Raw genomic sequence first — 17631 nt, forward strand, 5'->3', positions numbered from 1 at the left:
CATTAATTTTCCTGGAACCGAAGTTAAACTAACAGGTCTATAATTACTTGTGTCAGCCTTTGATCCTCCTTTGTGAATTGGGGTTACATTTGCACATCTCCAGTCCATGGGTACCTCCCCTGAGTCCAAAGAAGCTCTCATAATTATGGCTAGGGTTTTCCTTACTTCCTTTGCTGCCTCCTTTAATATAACTGGATAGATCCCATCCACCCTGGGTGCCTTTTTTATGTTTATCCTCAACAATTTCTCCTCCACTTTCCTCTCAGTTATTAGAAAATCATCTAGCTCACTGTCAATGTTTACTTCACCTACGACATTCCCCTTCCTGAATAACTCCTCATGTGTGAATGTAGATGCAAAATACTCATTTAGATTGTTAGCCACCTGAGCTGGATCCTCAACTGTTGAACCATCAACATCCAGTGGACCAATCTGATTCATCCCTTTCCTTCTTGAGTTTAAATAGGTAAAGAACTCTTTTCTGTTTTTCTTTGCATCCTTTACCAAGGATTTCTCATAATCTGCCTTTGCTTCCATGTCACCCATTAATTTGTATGTATCCCATGCATTTTTCTTCTCTGCCATATGTCTCATTAGTTCATCTGACAACCATTTAGGCCTGAACCTTGAACAATATTTCTTGGTTGGTATGTAAAGCCTGGTAGCTTCCGAGATTAGTTCCTTGAATGCTTCCCATTTTGAATTTGCTGTTGGTAACATCATCAGTTGGTCCCACTGTATAGAATTTAAATACTGTCTCAAACAATTGCATTCGCCTTTACGAAAGCAAAAACCCTTCCCTTTACCCCTGATGGTAGTTACCTCTTTGAGTAAATCCCAGTTCAGCACACTGTGATCACTGCCACATAGTGGTTCCTTTATCTGCAGATTCTTAATGCATGAAGAATCACTACTGATAATCAGATCAAGAGTATTACTCCCTCTAGTTGCCTCCCAAAGGTGCTGAAGTAGTAAACAATGATCCAATAAATCCACAAAACCTTGCTAGTGTGTAAGTGGTCAGCACACAAATTCCAGTCAATATCTGAGAAATTAAAATCCCCCATTATAAGACTCTCTGATTTACTAGCCCACACTATTTCCCTGTACAGTTTCTTATTATACTCATCAGAGCCATTAGGCCTATAGCAGAGTCCTACTCTCGATTTTGATCTCCCAATGCTTATGTCACGCCAAACTGACTCGACACTGCACTGTCCAGCGATGTCGACTGGCTTCACTTCCTTGGTTTTTATGTGTTTCTTAACTAATAGCATAACCCCTCCCCCCTTCCTATCCTGTCTATCCTTTCTGTAGACGTTGTATTCCCCAAATTCCAGTTCTGCATCCCTTATATCTGTGTGACACCACGTCTCTGATATCCCAACAATATCTGCCTTTGATGTTTTGAGCAATACCTCAAATTCATCAAATTTATTTATTGATCTCCTAGCATTGGTGTACACGCAAGTATACCTGCACCTGTTTCTATTCTTAGCTACCCTAACACAACCCATGTGTTTACTTGACTTCCAGCAGTCTCTGAAATATCCTGCATCTTGTTTTTCAGGCTTCTGCTCATTCCAATAGAAGCAGTGCAAGAATCTCTTTCACCTCTGCCAGTGGCTACTGTTAATCCATTAGTCTTTGTCTCCCCCCCAAGCTAGCATCTTCTACTCTTAATGTCATTAGTGTCAAGGTGTACAACCATATCACCCTCTGTGCCCTTAAAAGATGATATCTTCTCTACAATGTCATCAACTTTTTCCTGTGGGACCAGCACATTCTGCCCTGAAGATTGCCTGTGTTGCCTCTGGCATTAAGTTGGGCAGCTGAGAGCTTGATGGCTCCCTCACTTTAATACCTTCAAGGGCATCTTTGAACTCTCATAGGTGCCCATCGGAACACGCCAATTTCTTGATGCTCTCTTCTAACTCACCCAAAGACATCTTCCTGTTCCAGAAAGTCTGAAAACATTTCACAAGCTGCACAGTTTTGTAGGCTGTGATTTGTTGGAGAATTGCTCCCCCCTTGGTTTTCCTCCAGGTCACAGCCCTCCTGCTACTTTGTGCCACTTGCTTTGGTAGTTTGGAGCATCATATCGGATGGAATGCTATTGATTAACAATAAAAATTAATAAGATTAATAAATTTAATTAATTAATTATCAATACTACACTATCTAATAGATTCCTAAATGCAGTGATACATATTACGCTTTCTAGTTTTACATTAGAGCTGAACTATTTGCCACAATTACAAATTTGAATTACCTGTCACTCACTATATACAATAACAATAACAATGGCAGCAAGATTTGAACGAAACTACGGTTTTACGTATATTAATTAATAACCTACAAAATCTCGCGCATTATAGCCGTAGTAGCTGATGCGCCAAAAAAACCAAAAAACAAAACAAACCTACAAAATCTCTATCTAAATTAAAAATAACAATAACGAACATAAAGCTACTTATAAAGTAAAATATAATATGACAATTAAGTAAATAAAATGGCAAAAATCTTCAAAAAACATGATTTCTTGGAGCTTGAAATTCACTGCTTGCACTTGTAATAACACTCACCGTGCTTGGTGTTGTTTAGTCAACAAATGTCTTTATATTAATGTACTTAATATATCTGATATACTTATATATTTATATATAAGTGTAATATATATAATGCCATTTTCAGATTATCTTCTTGAACTGATTATAAAATATGTTAATATTTCAGTTTTAATAAAAATTCCTTACAATATTGCTGGAGGGATATGAACTGTTTTCACTTAAAAAAAGTTATAGGAGAAAAGAGGCTTTATCAATATTATGTCGTATCCATCAAAATCAACTTTCAGATCAGAAAGACACAGAAAATTTAGAAACAGACCACCATCTCCTCACGGATGGACAGGAAAGCTTCCACAGATGCCCTGGGTATCAGAAACTGATGATATGCAAGATTATGAGGCATATGCATATGAATACAGTAGTCAAGTTTATCTTCGATCACCTCCCACATCATCAAAAACATATATTAATCCTGAAAGAAAAACTGTTCGATCCGTTAGAAATTATTCTCCTAATTATCACTCTCCAGCTCACGTTGTTACCCAAAGAACTATTCTCACTTCACCACCAACACCATTGATGCCACGTAGATCACTTGCAGCTTCACCTCCGAGTCGTCCAAGATCACCTGGTCAAAAGTTTGGAGGAATGGCATATAAACAAGAAACAAAGGTGAGTGAAATGTGCTTATTTACAGATGAAAACCAATCAGTTACAGATATTACTATTGTAAGCTTAAAATATGTATTGAATTATACCAAATGCTAAAATTTGTATTGAAGATATTGAACACTGATACATACATATGTACATACAGAGTATTTCAAAATCAAGCACAAAAAATTCTAGGACAAATTTTGGTAGTCAACAATAATAAAAAGAAGATATACAAATTTGTATATGTGTTTGATTCTGAATGGTTATTTGTATCTTGCTTTATATCAGAACCCCTATGTGTTTTACACAGAAATCTGAGGATGTCCCTCTAGGTATCAACTACTGTTTTTTTGGGGAGGCTAATCTGCAAATGGTAATTGTTATTCAAAATGAAGATGTGTTTGCGCAGATTTCTTTATAGAGTATGCTGTGAGATTTCAAAAGTACTTTGGAGTTTTTATTTTGTTTCTGTGTATTACCAGTATAGTGATTATATTGTTACTTATATTTGGTGAATTCTCTATGGAGTCAGATGCTGGTTCCCCATTATAGAGTAGTCACTACTCTGATGAGAGAAGTGTTCAGCTCAGTGATTTCCTTTCTGCCTTTAGCTTGGGGGCCTTCAACGAACCAGCTGAGTACCCAACTTTCTCTTCTACTGTTGAGGGTCGCCTCCGTAGCGAGGTGGGAAGGAGCAGCAGTGCGTAGCACACGCTTCTTGATTAGACCGGCGTTCGAGCCCGTCACCACCAAATACGGAGAATGCGGAAAGGTCAGAGAATGACCACCGCATATTCCCGGAGCAATATGGCCTTAGTTGCTAATGCTCCTAAAAAAAAAAAAAAAACAAACCAAATCTACTGTTGAGTATATCATATTACAGAGTTGTATATTGATATGGCTGTTTTTGAACCTGTGCTGCCATTTATGTAGAAATGGTGAGCCCATGATGCTTTTGTAGCAGTGACCACAGATGTTTCACTTATGAGACTGCAGGTAGACTTGCATTAAATAAATTTTATGATTTCAGGAGATAATTATTTAAATGTGCACAGCGTGGAAATTTAATAGTCTGGTGTATTCGGTTTTAGACTGTTGTTACATTGAAGGTTTAGGTTTGACTCAGTCTATTGTTGTCATGCTCACTGAGGAGCATGACACTGATGACTCAGACCAGAGCAGCAAAACAAAAGGCTCAAGCTAATGGAAGTGCTGTGGCTCAGAGGAGAACTGAGGGGGGCAGTTGCCTTCTGAATCACAGCCTTCTAAAATGCACAGCTTGCATGATGTTTGTGGAGCATTCAGGTATGGGACATGATATTGCCATGGGGGATGTCTTTGTGTGTGCGCAATGCAAGGAGTGTATCGAAATCAGGCAACAACTCAGCGTTCTTATGGGCCTATATGAGAGCTTGAAGGACAGGGTGGATGCCCTCAAAGGAACTAAATTGAGGGGCCCATCAAGCTCTCAACTGCCCACATCAACGCCAGAGCTTGCACTTGGTCATCGCGCAACACAGCGGCAACCCCCAAGGCAGAATGCGCTGGTCCCAAAGGAACTAGTAGTTGTTGGTGACTCTATTGTCAGGGGAAATGGGGAACATGCTTTGTAAAAAGGATAGGTGGAACAGGACCAGGGTATGTCTGCCAGGGGCAAAGGTTGATGACGTTGTAGAGCAGATATCATCTTTTAAGGGCACAAAAGGTGATATAGTTGTACACGTTGGCACTAATGATATCAAGAGTAGGAGACCGGCAGAATTGCTTAACAAGTACAGGTCACTGTTGAAAAAAAGCCGTGAAATAGGGTTAGCATTAGCATTAGCATTAGTAGAGGCATTTGATGCAAGAAAGCAAGCTTATGCAGCATCAGCCAAAAAAAAAAAAAACCACTTCCACTTCACCCCTCTGTTCGTTCAAAATACCTGTCCAGCTGAGCCTTAAACTTATTTAGGCTATCAACCTCCACCACAAGGGATGGAAGTCTGTTCCACCAACCAACCACCCACTGGCTAAAGGCAAATTTCCGCACGTCTATCCTACATCTGTCTTTCCTCAATTTGAATTTATGCCCTCTCAGGTGATTTTTCTGAGCTAGAGGAAGAATCCCTAGAGGTTGAATTTGAAAGTGTCTGCAATTCTGCCCAGACACGATAGGAGGGAGTATATGATGAGAGCTTTGTCAATCAATTCGGCCCTGGAAAGATTGTGCAAGGCTCAAGGGGTAGAATTTTTTTCAGCCTGGACTGTACTTGTTAACAGGAGAGATTGCTTCTACAGGGATGGGATACACTTAAATAGAAAGGGTGCAAGAATATTTGCTGATGCTATTGAGGCAGTGTTAGGTGAGTTGGAAAACTGCTAGCTTGGGAGGGGAGACAAAGACGAATAGATTAACAGTAGCCACTGCCAGAGGTGAAAGAGATTCTTGCACTGCTTCTATTGGAATGAGCAGAAGCCTGAAAAACAAGATGCAGGATATTTCAGAGACTGCTGGGAGTCATTGCGGTACAAGTAAACACATGGGTTGTGTTAGGGTAGCTAAGAATAGAAATAGGTGCATGTATACTTGCGTGTACAACAATGCTAGGAGTTTAGGTAATACATTTGATGAATTTGAGGTATTGCTCAAAACATCAAAGGCAGATATTGTTGGGATATCAGAGACGTGGTGTCACACAGAGATAAGAAATGCAGAACTGGAATTTGGGGAGTACAACGTCTACAGAAAGGATAGACTGGATAGGAAGGGAGGAGGGGTTATGCTATTAGTTAAGAAATACATAAAATCCAAGGAAGTGAAGCCAGTGGAACATCGCTGGACAGTGCAGTGTCGAGTCAGTTTGGTGTGACATAAGCATTGGGAGATCAGAACTGAGAGTAGGAGTGTGCTATAGGCCTAATGACTCTGATGAGTATAATAAGAAACTGTACAGGGAAATAGAGTGGGCCAGTAAATCAGAGAGTCTTATAATGGGAGATTTTAATTTCCCAGATATTGACTGGAATTTGGGGGCTGGTCACTCACACACTAGCAAGGCTTTTGTGGATTTATTTGATGATTGTTTTCTGCATCAGCATGTTCGGGAGGCAACTAGAGGGAGGAATACTCTTGATTTGATTATCAGCAGTGATTCTTCATGCATTAAGAATCTGTAGATAAATGAACCACTAGGTGGCAGTGATCACAGTGTGCTGAAGTGGGATTTACTCAAAGAGGTAACTACCATTAGGGGTAAAGGGAAGGGTTATTGCTTTCGTAAAGGCGACTACGATGGACTGAGACAGTATTTAAATTCTATACAGTGGGACCAACTGATGATGTTACCAACAGCAAATGGAAAATGGGAAGCATTCAAAGAACTTATCTTGGAAGTTACTAAGCTTTACATACCAACCAAGAAATATTGTTCAAAGTTTAGGCCTAAATGGATGTCAGATGAACTGATGAGGCATATGGCAGAGAAGAAACATGCATGGGATACATACAAATTAACTATATAATATCGGTGTAAATACACCATAGTTAACCCATAGATTTGAGCGTTAACCCACGATTGTAGCGTAGAAGGCATCGTTTTAATTGTATCTCATAATGTGGTTGCCTTCACAACAAGATAGCTACTATTGAATTACTTCAGATAAATAACGCTTCTCTAGTAGAGAAGACTACTGTTATTTATTTTCAACGTACCACCACCCAGACGATCGTTTCGAAGCTTTTTGGCTTCGTCATCAGTGGGCTGGTAGGTAATACAATGAGCCATCTCGGTTGCGAAGTTATATCCACATTATGAGAGATGCCTAGTGCATTTAATTTTCCAAATACATTACCACCACACCCTTCTGGCATCAATTCAATAGTAGTTAATTCAATAGTAGCTATCTTGTTGTGAAGGCAACCACATTATGAGATACAATTGAAACAGTGCCTTCTACGCTACATTCATAGCTCAAATCTATGGGATAACTAAGGTGTATTTACACCGATATTATATAGTTAATTATCAAAACCCATAAGGATTATGCCTAGTGCATTTAATTTTCCAAATACAAATTAACACATGACACAGAAGCCTATGATAGATACAAGTTGATCTGTAACCAAGTTACAAAGGAGGTTAGGCATGCGAAGGCAGATTACGAGAAATCTTTGGCAAGGGATGCAAAGAAAAACAGCAAAGAGTTCTTTACTTATGTAAACTCTAGAAGGAAGGGGATGAATCAGATTGGACCACTTGATATCGATGGGTCAACTATTGATGATCCTGCTCAGGTAGCTAACAAACTAAATGAATATTTTGCATCGACATTCACGCATGAGGAGTTATTTAGCGAGGGGAAAGCCAGAGGTGTATTCAACTCTAGCAGTAAGCTAGAGAATCTTGTAATAACTGAGAGTAAAGTGGAGGAGAAATTGTTGAAGATAAACACAAGAAAGGCACCCGGGGTGGATGGGATCTATCCAGTTATATTAAAGGAGGCAGCAGAGGAAGTAAGCAAACCCTTAGCCATAATTATGAGAGCTTCCTTGGATTCAGGGGAGGTACCCACAGACTGGAGATGTGCAAATGTGACCCCAATTCACAAAGGAGGATCAAAGGCTGACACAAGTAATTATAGACCTGGGAGTTTAACTTCTGTTCCAGGAAAATTAATGGAGGCACTAGTTAAAGAAGCACTGCAGGATCATTTAGACAAGACTTCAGTTATAGCTCGGACACAGCATGGTTTTGTTAAGGGGAAGTCTTGCCTGACCAATTTGATTGGATACTATGATGCAGTCACAAAGGAACTGGATGCAGGGAATAACTTTGATATTATATACTTGGATCTTAGAAAGGCTTTTGATACTGTTGCACATGGAAGACTGCTGCACAAATTATAGCAGTGTGACATTGGAGGCAAATTGCTGCTGTGGATAAAGGGGTGGCTGAGGGGGCAAGACAGAGAGTGGTAATCAATGGACACTGCTCGTCGAGGACTAATGTTATTAGTGGAGTCCCTCAGGGCTCAGTGTTGAGTCCATTATTGTTTTCTGTATTCATAAATGATATTGATGATGGTATATCAAGCTTAATGTCGAAGTTTGCAGACGATACAAAGGTAGGCAGGGTTGTCAAGGACACTACTGACACTATGCTGCTGCAAGAGGATCTGGAAAGGTTGAGCAGATGGGCTGAGAGGTGGCAAATGAATCTTCAAATAGGCCTCTGGGGTTGGGTATACTCATACTATAATTTTTAGTGTTTTTTCCACCAACCATGGAATAAAACGAAAGACGAAAAAAACCCAAATTTTAAAAAAATTTTAATATTTACAATAAATTATTTACAAACCAAATATTACTGATAGTAATTTTAAAATAAAACAACTGTGATATACAGGATAATAATAAAATGCCGAATTGAAAATGCAATAAAATATACTGGTTAAAAGCGCTAAAATATTAGCGCTTAAATAAAAAAGCGCTAAAATTTTAGCGCTTTTAACCAGTATATTTTATTGCATTTTAAATTCGGCATTTTATTATTATCCTGTATATTACAGTTGTTTTATTTTAAAATTACTATCAGTAATATTTGGTTTGTAAATAATTTATTGTAAATATTAAAAATTTTTAAAAATTTTGGTTTTTTTCGTCTTTCGTTTTATTCCATGGTTGGTGGAAAACACTAAAAATTATAGTAGGGTGGCAAATGAAGTTTAACATTGACAAATGTAAAGTACTACACATGGGAAACAGCAACCTCAGAGCAACGTATCAATTCTGTGGTACTACACTGACAATGGTAGAGAATGAAAGGGACCTGGGGGTGTTTGTGCAGGCAGATATGAAGTTCTCTGAGCAGTGCAGACGGGCTGCAAGAGTAGCTCATGGTGTATTGTCAATGATATATAGGAATTTTTCTAGCAGGGATAAGGAGGAACGAGTACAGAGAAGGGCAACAAGATTAGTGAATGGAACAAAGGGTTGTTCTTATGAAGAAAGGCTTAAGTTTTGCAAATTACAGTGTCTGGAGACTAGGCACCAGCGAGGTGATCTGATAGAGGTGTATAAAGCCTTGAATGGTTTGAGCATGCTCAATGCTGATGGAATTGTTCCTCTCGCTCAGAATAATCACCTGAGAGGGCATAAATTCAAATTGAGGAAAGACAGATGTAGGATAGACGTGCTGTAATTTGCCTTTAGCCAGCGGGTGGTTGGTTGTGGAACAGTCTTCCATCCCTTGTCGTGGAAGTTGATAGCCTAAATAAGTTTAAGGCTCCGCTGGACAGGTATTTTGAACGAACAGAGGGGTGAAGTGGAAGTGTTTTTTTTTTTTTTTTTTTCTTCTTTTGGCTGATGCTGCATAAGCTTGCTTTCTTGCATGAAATGCCTCTACTAATGCTAATATGCAGAGATTTTGGAAAGTGCATCTCAGGTTTCCATGAAAAGAACAAAGTGGCATCAGACAGTGTCTGTCGATTGGTCATTAATCCAGACTAAGGCAAGAATATTGAAGATCCAGGAAAATGTATCTATGGTCAAGAATGGTATGGTAGATCACATTTAAAATACAAAGCTAGCGCTTATAAATAATAGATAGAGATATTTTACTGCTGTGATTGAAGCTCAGTGTGAGCTCTGTAAAAATTTTGTAAGGAACCAATGTAATATTACTCCTTGGTCACATATTTTTATTCTTTATTACTGATAAAGGGAAATTTAATTGTGTGTTGTATTCAGTTTTAGACTGTTGTTATATTGAGGGTTTAGGTTTGACTCAGTCTGTTGGTGCCATGCTCGCTGAGGAGCATAACACTGATGTGCAGAGATCTATCTATTGCTGAAGTACCAACTGTGTGGAACTACACTTAAGGTGGTAGAAAATGAAAAAGACCTGGGAGTAATTGTGCAGCCAGATATGAAGTTTTCTGAGCAATGCAGACAGGCTGCCAGGGCAGGTCATGGAGTTTTGTCAATGATATATAGGAATTCTGCTAGCAGGTAAAAGGTGTTTGTCCCGCTGAATAAGGCAATGGTCAGGCCACGCCTTGAGTACTGCATACAGGTCTGGAGGCCTCATTTTAGGAAGGACATAGATTTGCTTGAGCTTGTACAGAGAAGGGCAACAAGATTGGTGAGGGGAATGAAGGGATCCTCTTAGCAAGAGAGGCTTAAGTTCTGCAAATTGCAGTGGCTGGAGACTAGGCACCTGCATGGTGATCTGATTGAGGTGTATAAGGCCTTGAATGGGTTGAGTACACTGAATTCTGATGGGATCCTTCCACTTGTTCAGATTACGAACCTAAAGGGGCATAAATTCAATTTAAGAAAAGACAGATGTAGATAGATGTTCGGAAATTTGCCTTTAGCCAGTGGGTGATTAATTGCTGGAACAAACTTCCATCTGTCGTTGTGGAAGTTGATAGATTAAATAAATTTAAGGAGGAATTGGACAGGCATTTGGAGGGAATGGTGTGATTTTTTTTTTTTTGGCTGATGCTGCATAAGCTGATACACTTGCTTTCTTGCATCACATGCCACTACTACTACTACTATTACTACTACTACTATAGTGTTGGATAAAGAGTTATATAATTCAATTGAGTTTGAGGTAGTAGTAGTAGTAGTGGCATGTGATGCAAGAAAGCAAATGTATGAGCTTATGTAGCATCAGCCAAAAAAAAAAAAAAAAAAATCACACCATTCCCTCCAAATGCCTGTCCAGTTCCTCCTTAAATTTATTCAACCTATCAACTTCCACAACGACAGATGGAAGTTTGTTCCAGCAATTAACCACCCGCTGGCTAAAGGAAAATTTCCGCACATCTATTCTACATCTGTCTTTTCTTAATTTGAATTTATGCCCCCTTAGATTCGTAATCTGAACAAGTGGAAGGATCCCATCAGAATTCAGCGTGCTCAACCTATTCAAGGCCTTATATACCTCAATCAGATCACCGTGCCTGTGCCTAGTCTCCAGCCACTGCAATTTGCAGAACTTAAGCCTCTCTTGGTAAGAGGATCCCTTCATTCCTCTCACCAATCTTGTTGCCCTGCTCTGTACACGCTGAAGTAAATCTACATCCTTCCTAAAATGAGGCTTCCAGACCTATTCGCGGTACTCAAGGCGTGGCCTGACCATTGCCTTATACAGAGGGATAATCACCTCCTTTTCCCTGCTAGCAAAATTCCTATGTATCATTGACAAAACCCCATGACCTGCCCTGGCAGCCTGTCTGCATTGCTCAGAAAACATCATAGCTGCCTGCACAATTACTCCCAGGTCTTTTTCATTTTCTACCACCTTAAGTGTAGTACCACACAGTTGGTATGTTTCTCTGGTGTTACTTCTACCCATATGTAGTACTTTGCATTTGTCAAGGTTAAACTTCAGTTGCCACTTCTTAGCCCATCTGCCCAAATTATCTAGATCCTGTTGCAGTAGCACACTGCCATTACTGTCATTAACAACCCTGCGAATCTTTGTGTCATCTGCAAACTTCGACATTAAGCCTGATATACCTTCATCAATATCATTGATAAATATACAAAACAACAGTGGACCTAACACTGAACCCTGTGGGACTCCACTAATAACATTAGTCCAAGAAGAGCAGCACTCATTGATTACCACCCTCTGTCTTCTAGCACTTAACCATCCTTTTATCCATTGTAGCAACTTACCCTTAATACCATTCTGCTCCAATTTGTACAATAGTCTTCCATGCGCAACAGTGTCAAAAGATTTCCTGAAATCCAAATATATGATATCATAATTATTTTTCGCATCCAGTTCCTTTGTAACCACATCATAATATCCTATCAAATTTGTCAGACAAGACTTTCCCTTAACAAACCCATGCTGTGTCTGAATTATTGCTGCAGTCTTGTCTAGATGATCCTGCAATGCATCTTTAACCAGTGACTCCATTATTTTACCCGGAACAGAAGTTAAACTAACTGGTCTGTAATTACTCGTGTCACCCTTCGATCCCCCTTTGTGAATTGGGGATACATTTGCACATCTCCAGTCCGTGGGAACCTCCCCTGAGTCCAAGGATGCTCTCATAATTATGGCTAAGGGTTTGCTTAGTTGCTTTGCCGCCTCATTTAATATCCCATCCCATCCACCCCAGGTGCTTTTCTTACGTTTAACTTCAACAATTTCTCTTCCACTTTGCTCTCAGTTATTACAAAATCATTAAGTATCTTGCTACAATTTGATAACGTTCTGCCATTTTCAAACCTTAATAATTCCTCACGTGTGAATGTAGATGCAAAATACTCATTCAGTTTGTTTGCTATCTGAGCAGGATCATCAACAGTCGAACCATCGATGTCAAGTGGACCAATCTGATTAATCTCCTTCCTATTAGCATTTATATAAGTAAAGAAATCCTTGCTGTTTTTCTTAGCATCTTTTGCCAAGGATTTCTCGTAATCTGCCTTCGCCTGCCGAACCTCCTTTGTGACCTGATTATAGATTAACTTATATCTGCCATAGGCTTCTGAGTCGCTTGATAATTTATATGTATCCCATGCATTTTTCTTCTCTGTTACGAGTCTCATTAGTTCATTTGACAACCATTTAGGCCTAAACCTTGAACAATATTTCTTAATAGGTATGAACCTTTTAGTAGCTTCCACGATTAATTCCTTGAATGCTTCCCACTTAGAATTTACTGTTGGTAACATCGTCAGTTGATCCCACTGTACAGAATTTAAAAAACTGTTGGAGACCACTGTACTCACCTTTACGGAAGCAAAAACCCTTTCCTTTTCCCCTGATGGTAATTAAATCTTTAAGTAAATCCCACGTCAGTACACTGTGATCACTGCCACCTAGTGGTTCTTTTATCTGCAAATTCCTAATACATGAATGATCACTACTGATAACCAGATCAAGAGTATTACTTTCTCTGGTTGCCTCTCGAACATGCTGCTGTAGAAAACAATCATCCAATAAATCCACAAAAGTCTGACTAGTGTGCGAGTGCCCAACCCACAAGTTCCAGTCAATATCTGGGAAGTTAAAATCCCCCATTATAAGACATTCTGATTTACTAGCCAACTCTATTTCTCTGTACAATTGTTCATTGTACTCATTCAAGTCATTAGGCCTATTTTTGCTTTTGCAGTGCTTATGTCACACCAAACTGACTCAACAGTGCATTAGTCCTTGTATCTGCTGTTGAGCCCATTGCTGCTTTGGATTTACTTAAAGATAATAAGGCTCCTAGTATCGACTTCCTAGAGGCTAGAGTTATAAATAGATTTAATTGCATATACCCTGATTTATTATTGGATGTGTTTGTATTTAATTCATGTCTGATGTCTTTCCATCTGTTTGGCATAATGCCCCCTTGAAGTTAATCTTGGAGAATCTGGAGAAGCTAGTGGATGAACTCAGTTTGTAAACATCCATTGCATTACTATCAAGGGTAAGATATATATGAGCAATCATTTGTTGGAAGATTTATGCAGTGATACACAACTATATCATTAAATCAAACTGCATAATTTGGTTTTGGAAAAGGCGGTTGTAGAGAAGTTGATGTCTATCAGCTCATTTACTATGTTTATCTCAGGAAAATAGGTGGCAGGGCCTGCCAGAGTAACACAAATTACTGGTGTACCTGGTCTTCCTCCATGGGGCTTAGTGGAAGCAATGTTGAGACCCACCAGTGTCCCAGTGGCTAAATGGCCAGAAGAACAATGGCACATGACACTACACACCGCAATATCTATACACTTTTAAATCTCTGGCCTGGAGAGTGTACTGTATCACTCGACAATGTAAACTACATGTAGTTGGGGGAACCCCCTGAGACCGTTAGACCTCAAACACACTATAACTATGTTTATGCTTATCAGGAGAACCACATCCTGGACTTGTTCATTGACTGTAAAGGAGCTTTTGATACTTTCAGTATTTGATAGCTTAGTATACTTTGCTGGGTTTAATCTGAGTGTTTACAGCATTTTTTTTTTTTTTTTTTTTTATTATGTAAACCCCAAACATGAGAAGTATTAGAACCTATAGTACTTAGTAAAGTGCTTGGATCGGAGGTTGAGAAGACGAAAGAAGATATTTGTTGACATTGGACTTGAACTTCTGTAGACTGTAATTTTCAGGAAATACCTATGAAGGAAAGTTGTTCCAGAAAACGGCAGTTGAATGAATAAATGAGAAAGATGAAAAGTTGGTTCTGTGAGTTTGAAGTTGGACAGTCAATGGATGTTGGCTGGTGGTGGCAGGTGTTCGGACTGTTTTGAAAGAGACAGTGGAAATTATAGGAGCCAAGTCAGAAGAACAGTGCCCATGGAAGTGTCTGTAGAAGAGGCATGCAGCAGAAACAGTACGTCTATGAGAGAGCGAGTGGACAGACTCTGTTAGAGACGAATCATTAATTAACCTAACTGCCCTCTTCTGAATGGAATCAAGAAGTCTGAGAGAGGTTTTGGGGGCACTACCCCAGATGTGGGAACAGTATTCCATGGCAGGGCGGATTTGCGATTTATATAGAGTGAACAGCTGTTTGGAAGAAAAGTAACGGGGAGAGCAAAAGAGAAAACCAAGTTTTTTAGATGCATAGGAAGCAATATTTGTAATGTGCTTGTGCCAAGAGAGATTAGAAGTTAGGGAAATCACCAAAAGAGATATATCATTTTGCCTAGAAAATGGAGTGTCACTAAAGATAAGCATAGAAGCAGAAGAATCCTTTTTGCGAGATATAAGACAGGACTGAGTTTTAGAAGGGTTGGAATCAACTAAGTTGTCTTTGCCAAACTGGAGAATTACCTGAAGATCGGCATTTAAGGAATTGATAGCAGATTTTCGAGAAGTTGAAGCTGATTGAGCAGGGCAAGTTTTCTCAAAATGGAAAGTAGAATGCAATGTGCTATCATCGGCAAAACTACGGATAGTATTTCCAGTCAGTGGAAGAAGGTCATTAATATACAAGAGGAAAAGAGTGGGGGAAAGAACTGAATCTTGGGGGACACAGGCATTAGTGGAGAAGTTAGAAGACAGAGAGCCATCTACCATCACCCTCAGTGAGTGATCAGAAAGAAAACTGGATAACCAATTACTAAAAACAGTTGGCAAACCATAAGATGGAAGCTTATTTAGAAGACCTTTATGCAAACATGATCGAAAGTCTTTGAGATGTCAAGAGCAACTACTTGTGTTTCACCGAACCTTTTCCATTGAATTAGTCCATAAATGGGTAACATAAGCCAGAATATCACCAGTGGATAGACACTGACGGAATCCATACTGGCAATTGTTGATCAGACGGAAGATTTCTAGGTAGTTTAAGAGTTGGCGGTTAATTGATTTCTCCATTACTTTAGAAAGAGTAGAAGTAATTGCAATTGGATGGGAAGCATTTGTCACCCATTTTTAGGAACTGGCTGGATATGAGCAAATTTCCATGCAGAAGGAAAAACACCTTTGGAATAAGAAAGCGAAAAAAGGCGGTATAGAATAGGAGTAAGTTCAGGATCACAGGTTTGAGAACAAGTGGAGAAATACCATCGGGACCTGGAGCTTTCTTAGCATCAAGATTCGTCAAAATCCTTCTGACATCCTTTTGACGGAAGACCACAGGAGGCATTGAATGGAGCTGTTGGGAGGCGTTTTACCAAGATCATTAATACATGAGTTGGAAGAAAAATGGGATGCTAGCAGGTCAGCTTTATCCTTGGCTGAAGTGACAACAGAACCATCTGGTTTGGACAGAGGTGGGCAAAATTTGTGGCCAATAGCTTTGGCAAGAGACCAGAATACTCGGCTACCATTAGGGCAAGAAGCAAGTTTTCTACTCTTAGCCTGTGCAAACTCTAGTTTGGACTGATTAATAACTGCTTTACAATTGTTGCTAGCTTTGGTGTAGGGAGAAAATGAAACTGAAGAATTAGAAACAAGCCAATTACGACATGCAACATTCTTCTGTTGAACAGCCTTAGCACATTTATTGGAAAACCAAGGTTTGGTGAAGGATGAGATTTTAAAGTGGAGTGTGGGAGAAAGGATTCCATTCCTTCAAGAATAATTTCACTGACATGATCTGAGCAAATGTTGACATCAGGAGTTTTGAAACAGTAATCCGACCAAGGAAAAGAAGAAAAGAAATCTCGCAGGTCATCCCATTTTGCATTCTTGTAATGCCAAAAAACACGATGTTGGGAGTAGCCATGAGATAATGGCTCCATTGGAGAAGAGACAATCACCAAGTTGTGATCTGAAATGCTTAAAGGACCTTTCACTTCAGCCGTGTACTTAGAAGGGTTGTTTGTAAGAAAAAGTTCAAGTATGTTGGCTGTATGATTAGGATTGTCCAGTATTCTTGTAGGTAAATGAACAATCTGTGCAAGGTCATTAGTAATTGCAAAAGCCTCGGCGTCTCGACCATTTGTGTCGGTGTGACTAGAAAACGGAATCCAGCTGAAGTTGTGAACATTAAAATCACCAAGTAAAATTACCTCACTGTTAGGAAAGTTGGACTGGAGAAAGTCAAGTTGCAAAGAGAGGAAGTCAAAGAGCTCCAAGTGATTAGTGGGGTTGGGAGAAAGGTAGAGACAACAGATGAATTTAACATAATGAGGTAAAGTGATTTTAAGCCAGAGAAGATCAAAGAGAAGAGATTCCAAATTGCCAAGTCTCTGACAGGGAATATCAGAACAGACATATGCACAAGTACCACCTTTGAGGTGAAAGGAATCATACAGCGAATAATTTGGGCATCTGAGATAAGCAGTAGTTGAATCAACCGATAACTGAGATTCTGTCAGAAAAAGTACATGAGGTTTGGCAGACTGCAAGTGGAAATGGACATCGTTGAGATTAGAATTGAGACCACGTATATTTGTGAAATGAATTAGGAAGTGTTTGGGAGGTGTAGATCTTTTTGCAGATAAGGACAATTCATGGTGTATTCAATAGTAAGAAAAAGTGGGTGGGACATGCTGTATGAAGTAACGAAATTTTTGGATATGGCATACACATGGTAAGAATATACCCAGATCCTTGACATAACGTGGCCTCAACAGTGCTTCCCGCATACACACTTCTCAGACTCCCTCCAGTCACTATCTGGCAGAGTAGAGCTAGCAAGATTATATACTAGCTGATCCGGAAGCCTCTTAGAGAGTTACCAATAGGTCTGGTTTGGTCCTGTGTACTAACTAGCGGCTGGCCTGCAAACACCGTTTTAGAGCCGTACCCTCAAAATGTAAGAAATATTGGATCTTTCCACAATGTTCATCATAACCTCAAAACTCATCAATTTATCCAATCATCCCTTTATCTATAGCAGCAATTTGCCTCCAATGCCACACTGCTCCAATTTGTATCAAAAGCCTTTCTAAGATCCAAGTATATAATATCAAAGTTATTCCCTGCATCCAGTT

The 17631-nt window shown here is 39.4% G+C and overlaps 1 protein-coding gene across 1 annotated transcript in view; it reads left to right on the plus strand.

Annotated features, from left to right (window-relative positions):
• The first annotated feature begins 2828 nt into the window (after positions 1 to 2828).
• Positions 2829 to 17631, plus strand: part of LOC150078528 (uncharacterized) — a 178884-nt gene continuing 164081 nt past the window's right edge. The window contains exon 1 of the mRNA XM_090384596.1: positions 2829 to 3242. Coding sequence (XP_090240722.1) covers positions 2829 to 3242 — 414 coding nt within the window. The remainder of the gene's footprint in view (positions 3243 to 17631) is intronic.

Source organism: Mastigoproctus giganteus, chromosome 11 (assembly GCF_048544385.1).
Source record: "Mastigoproctus giganteus isolate SK-2022 chromosome 11, ASM4854438v1, whole genome shotgun sequence".
NCBI classification, from domain to species: Eukaryota; Metazoa; Arthropoda; class Arachnida; order Uropygi; family Thelyphonidae; genus Mastigoproctus; species Mastigoproctus giganteus.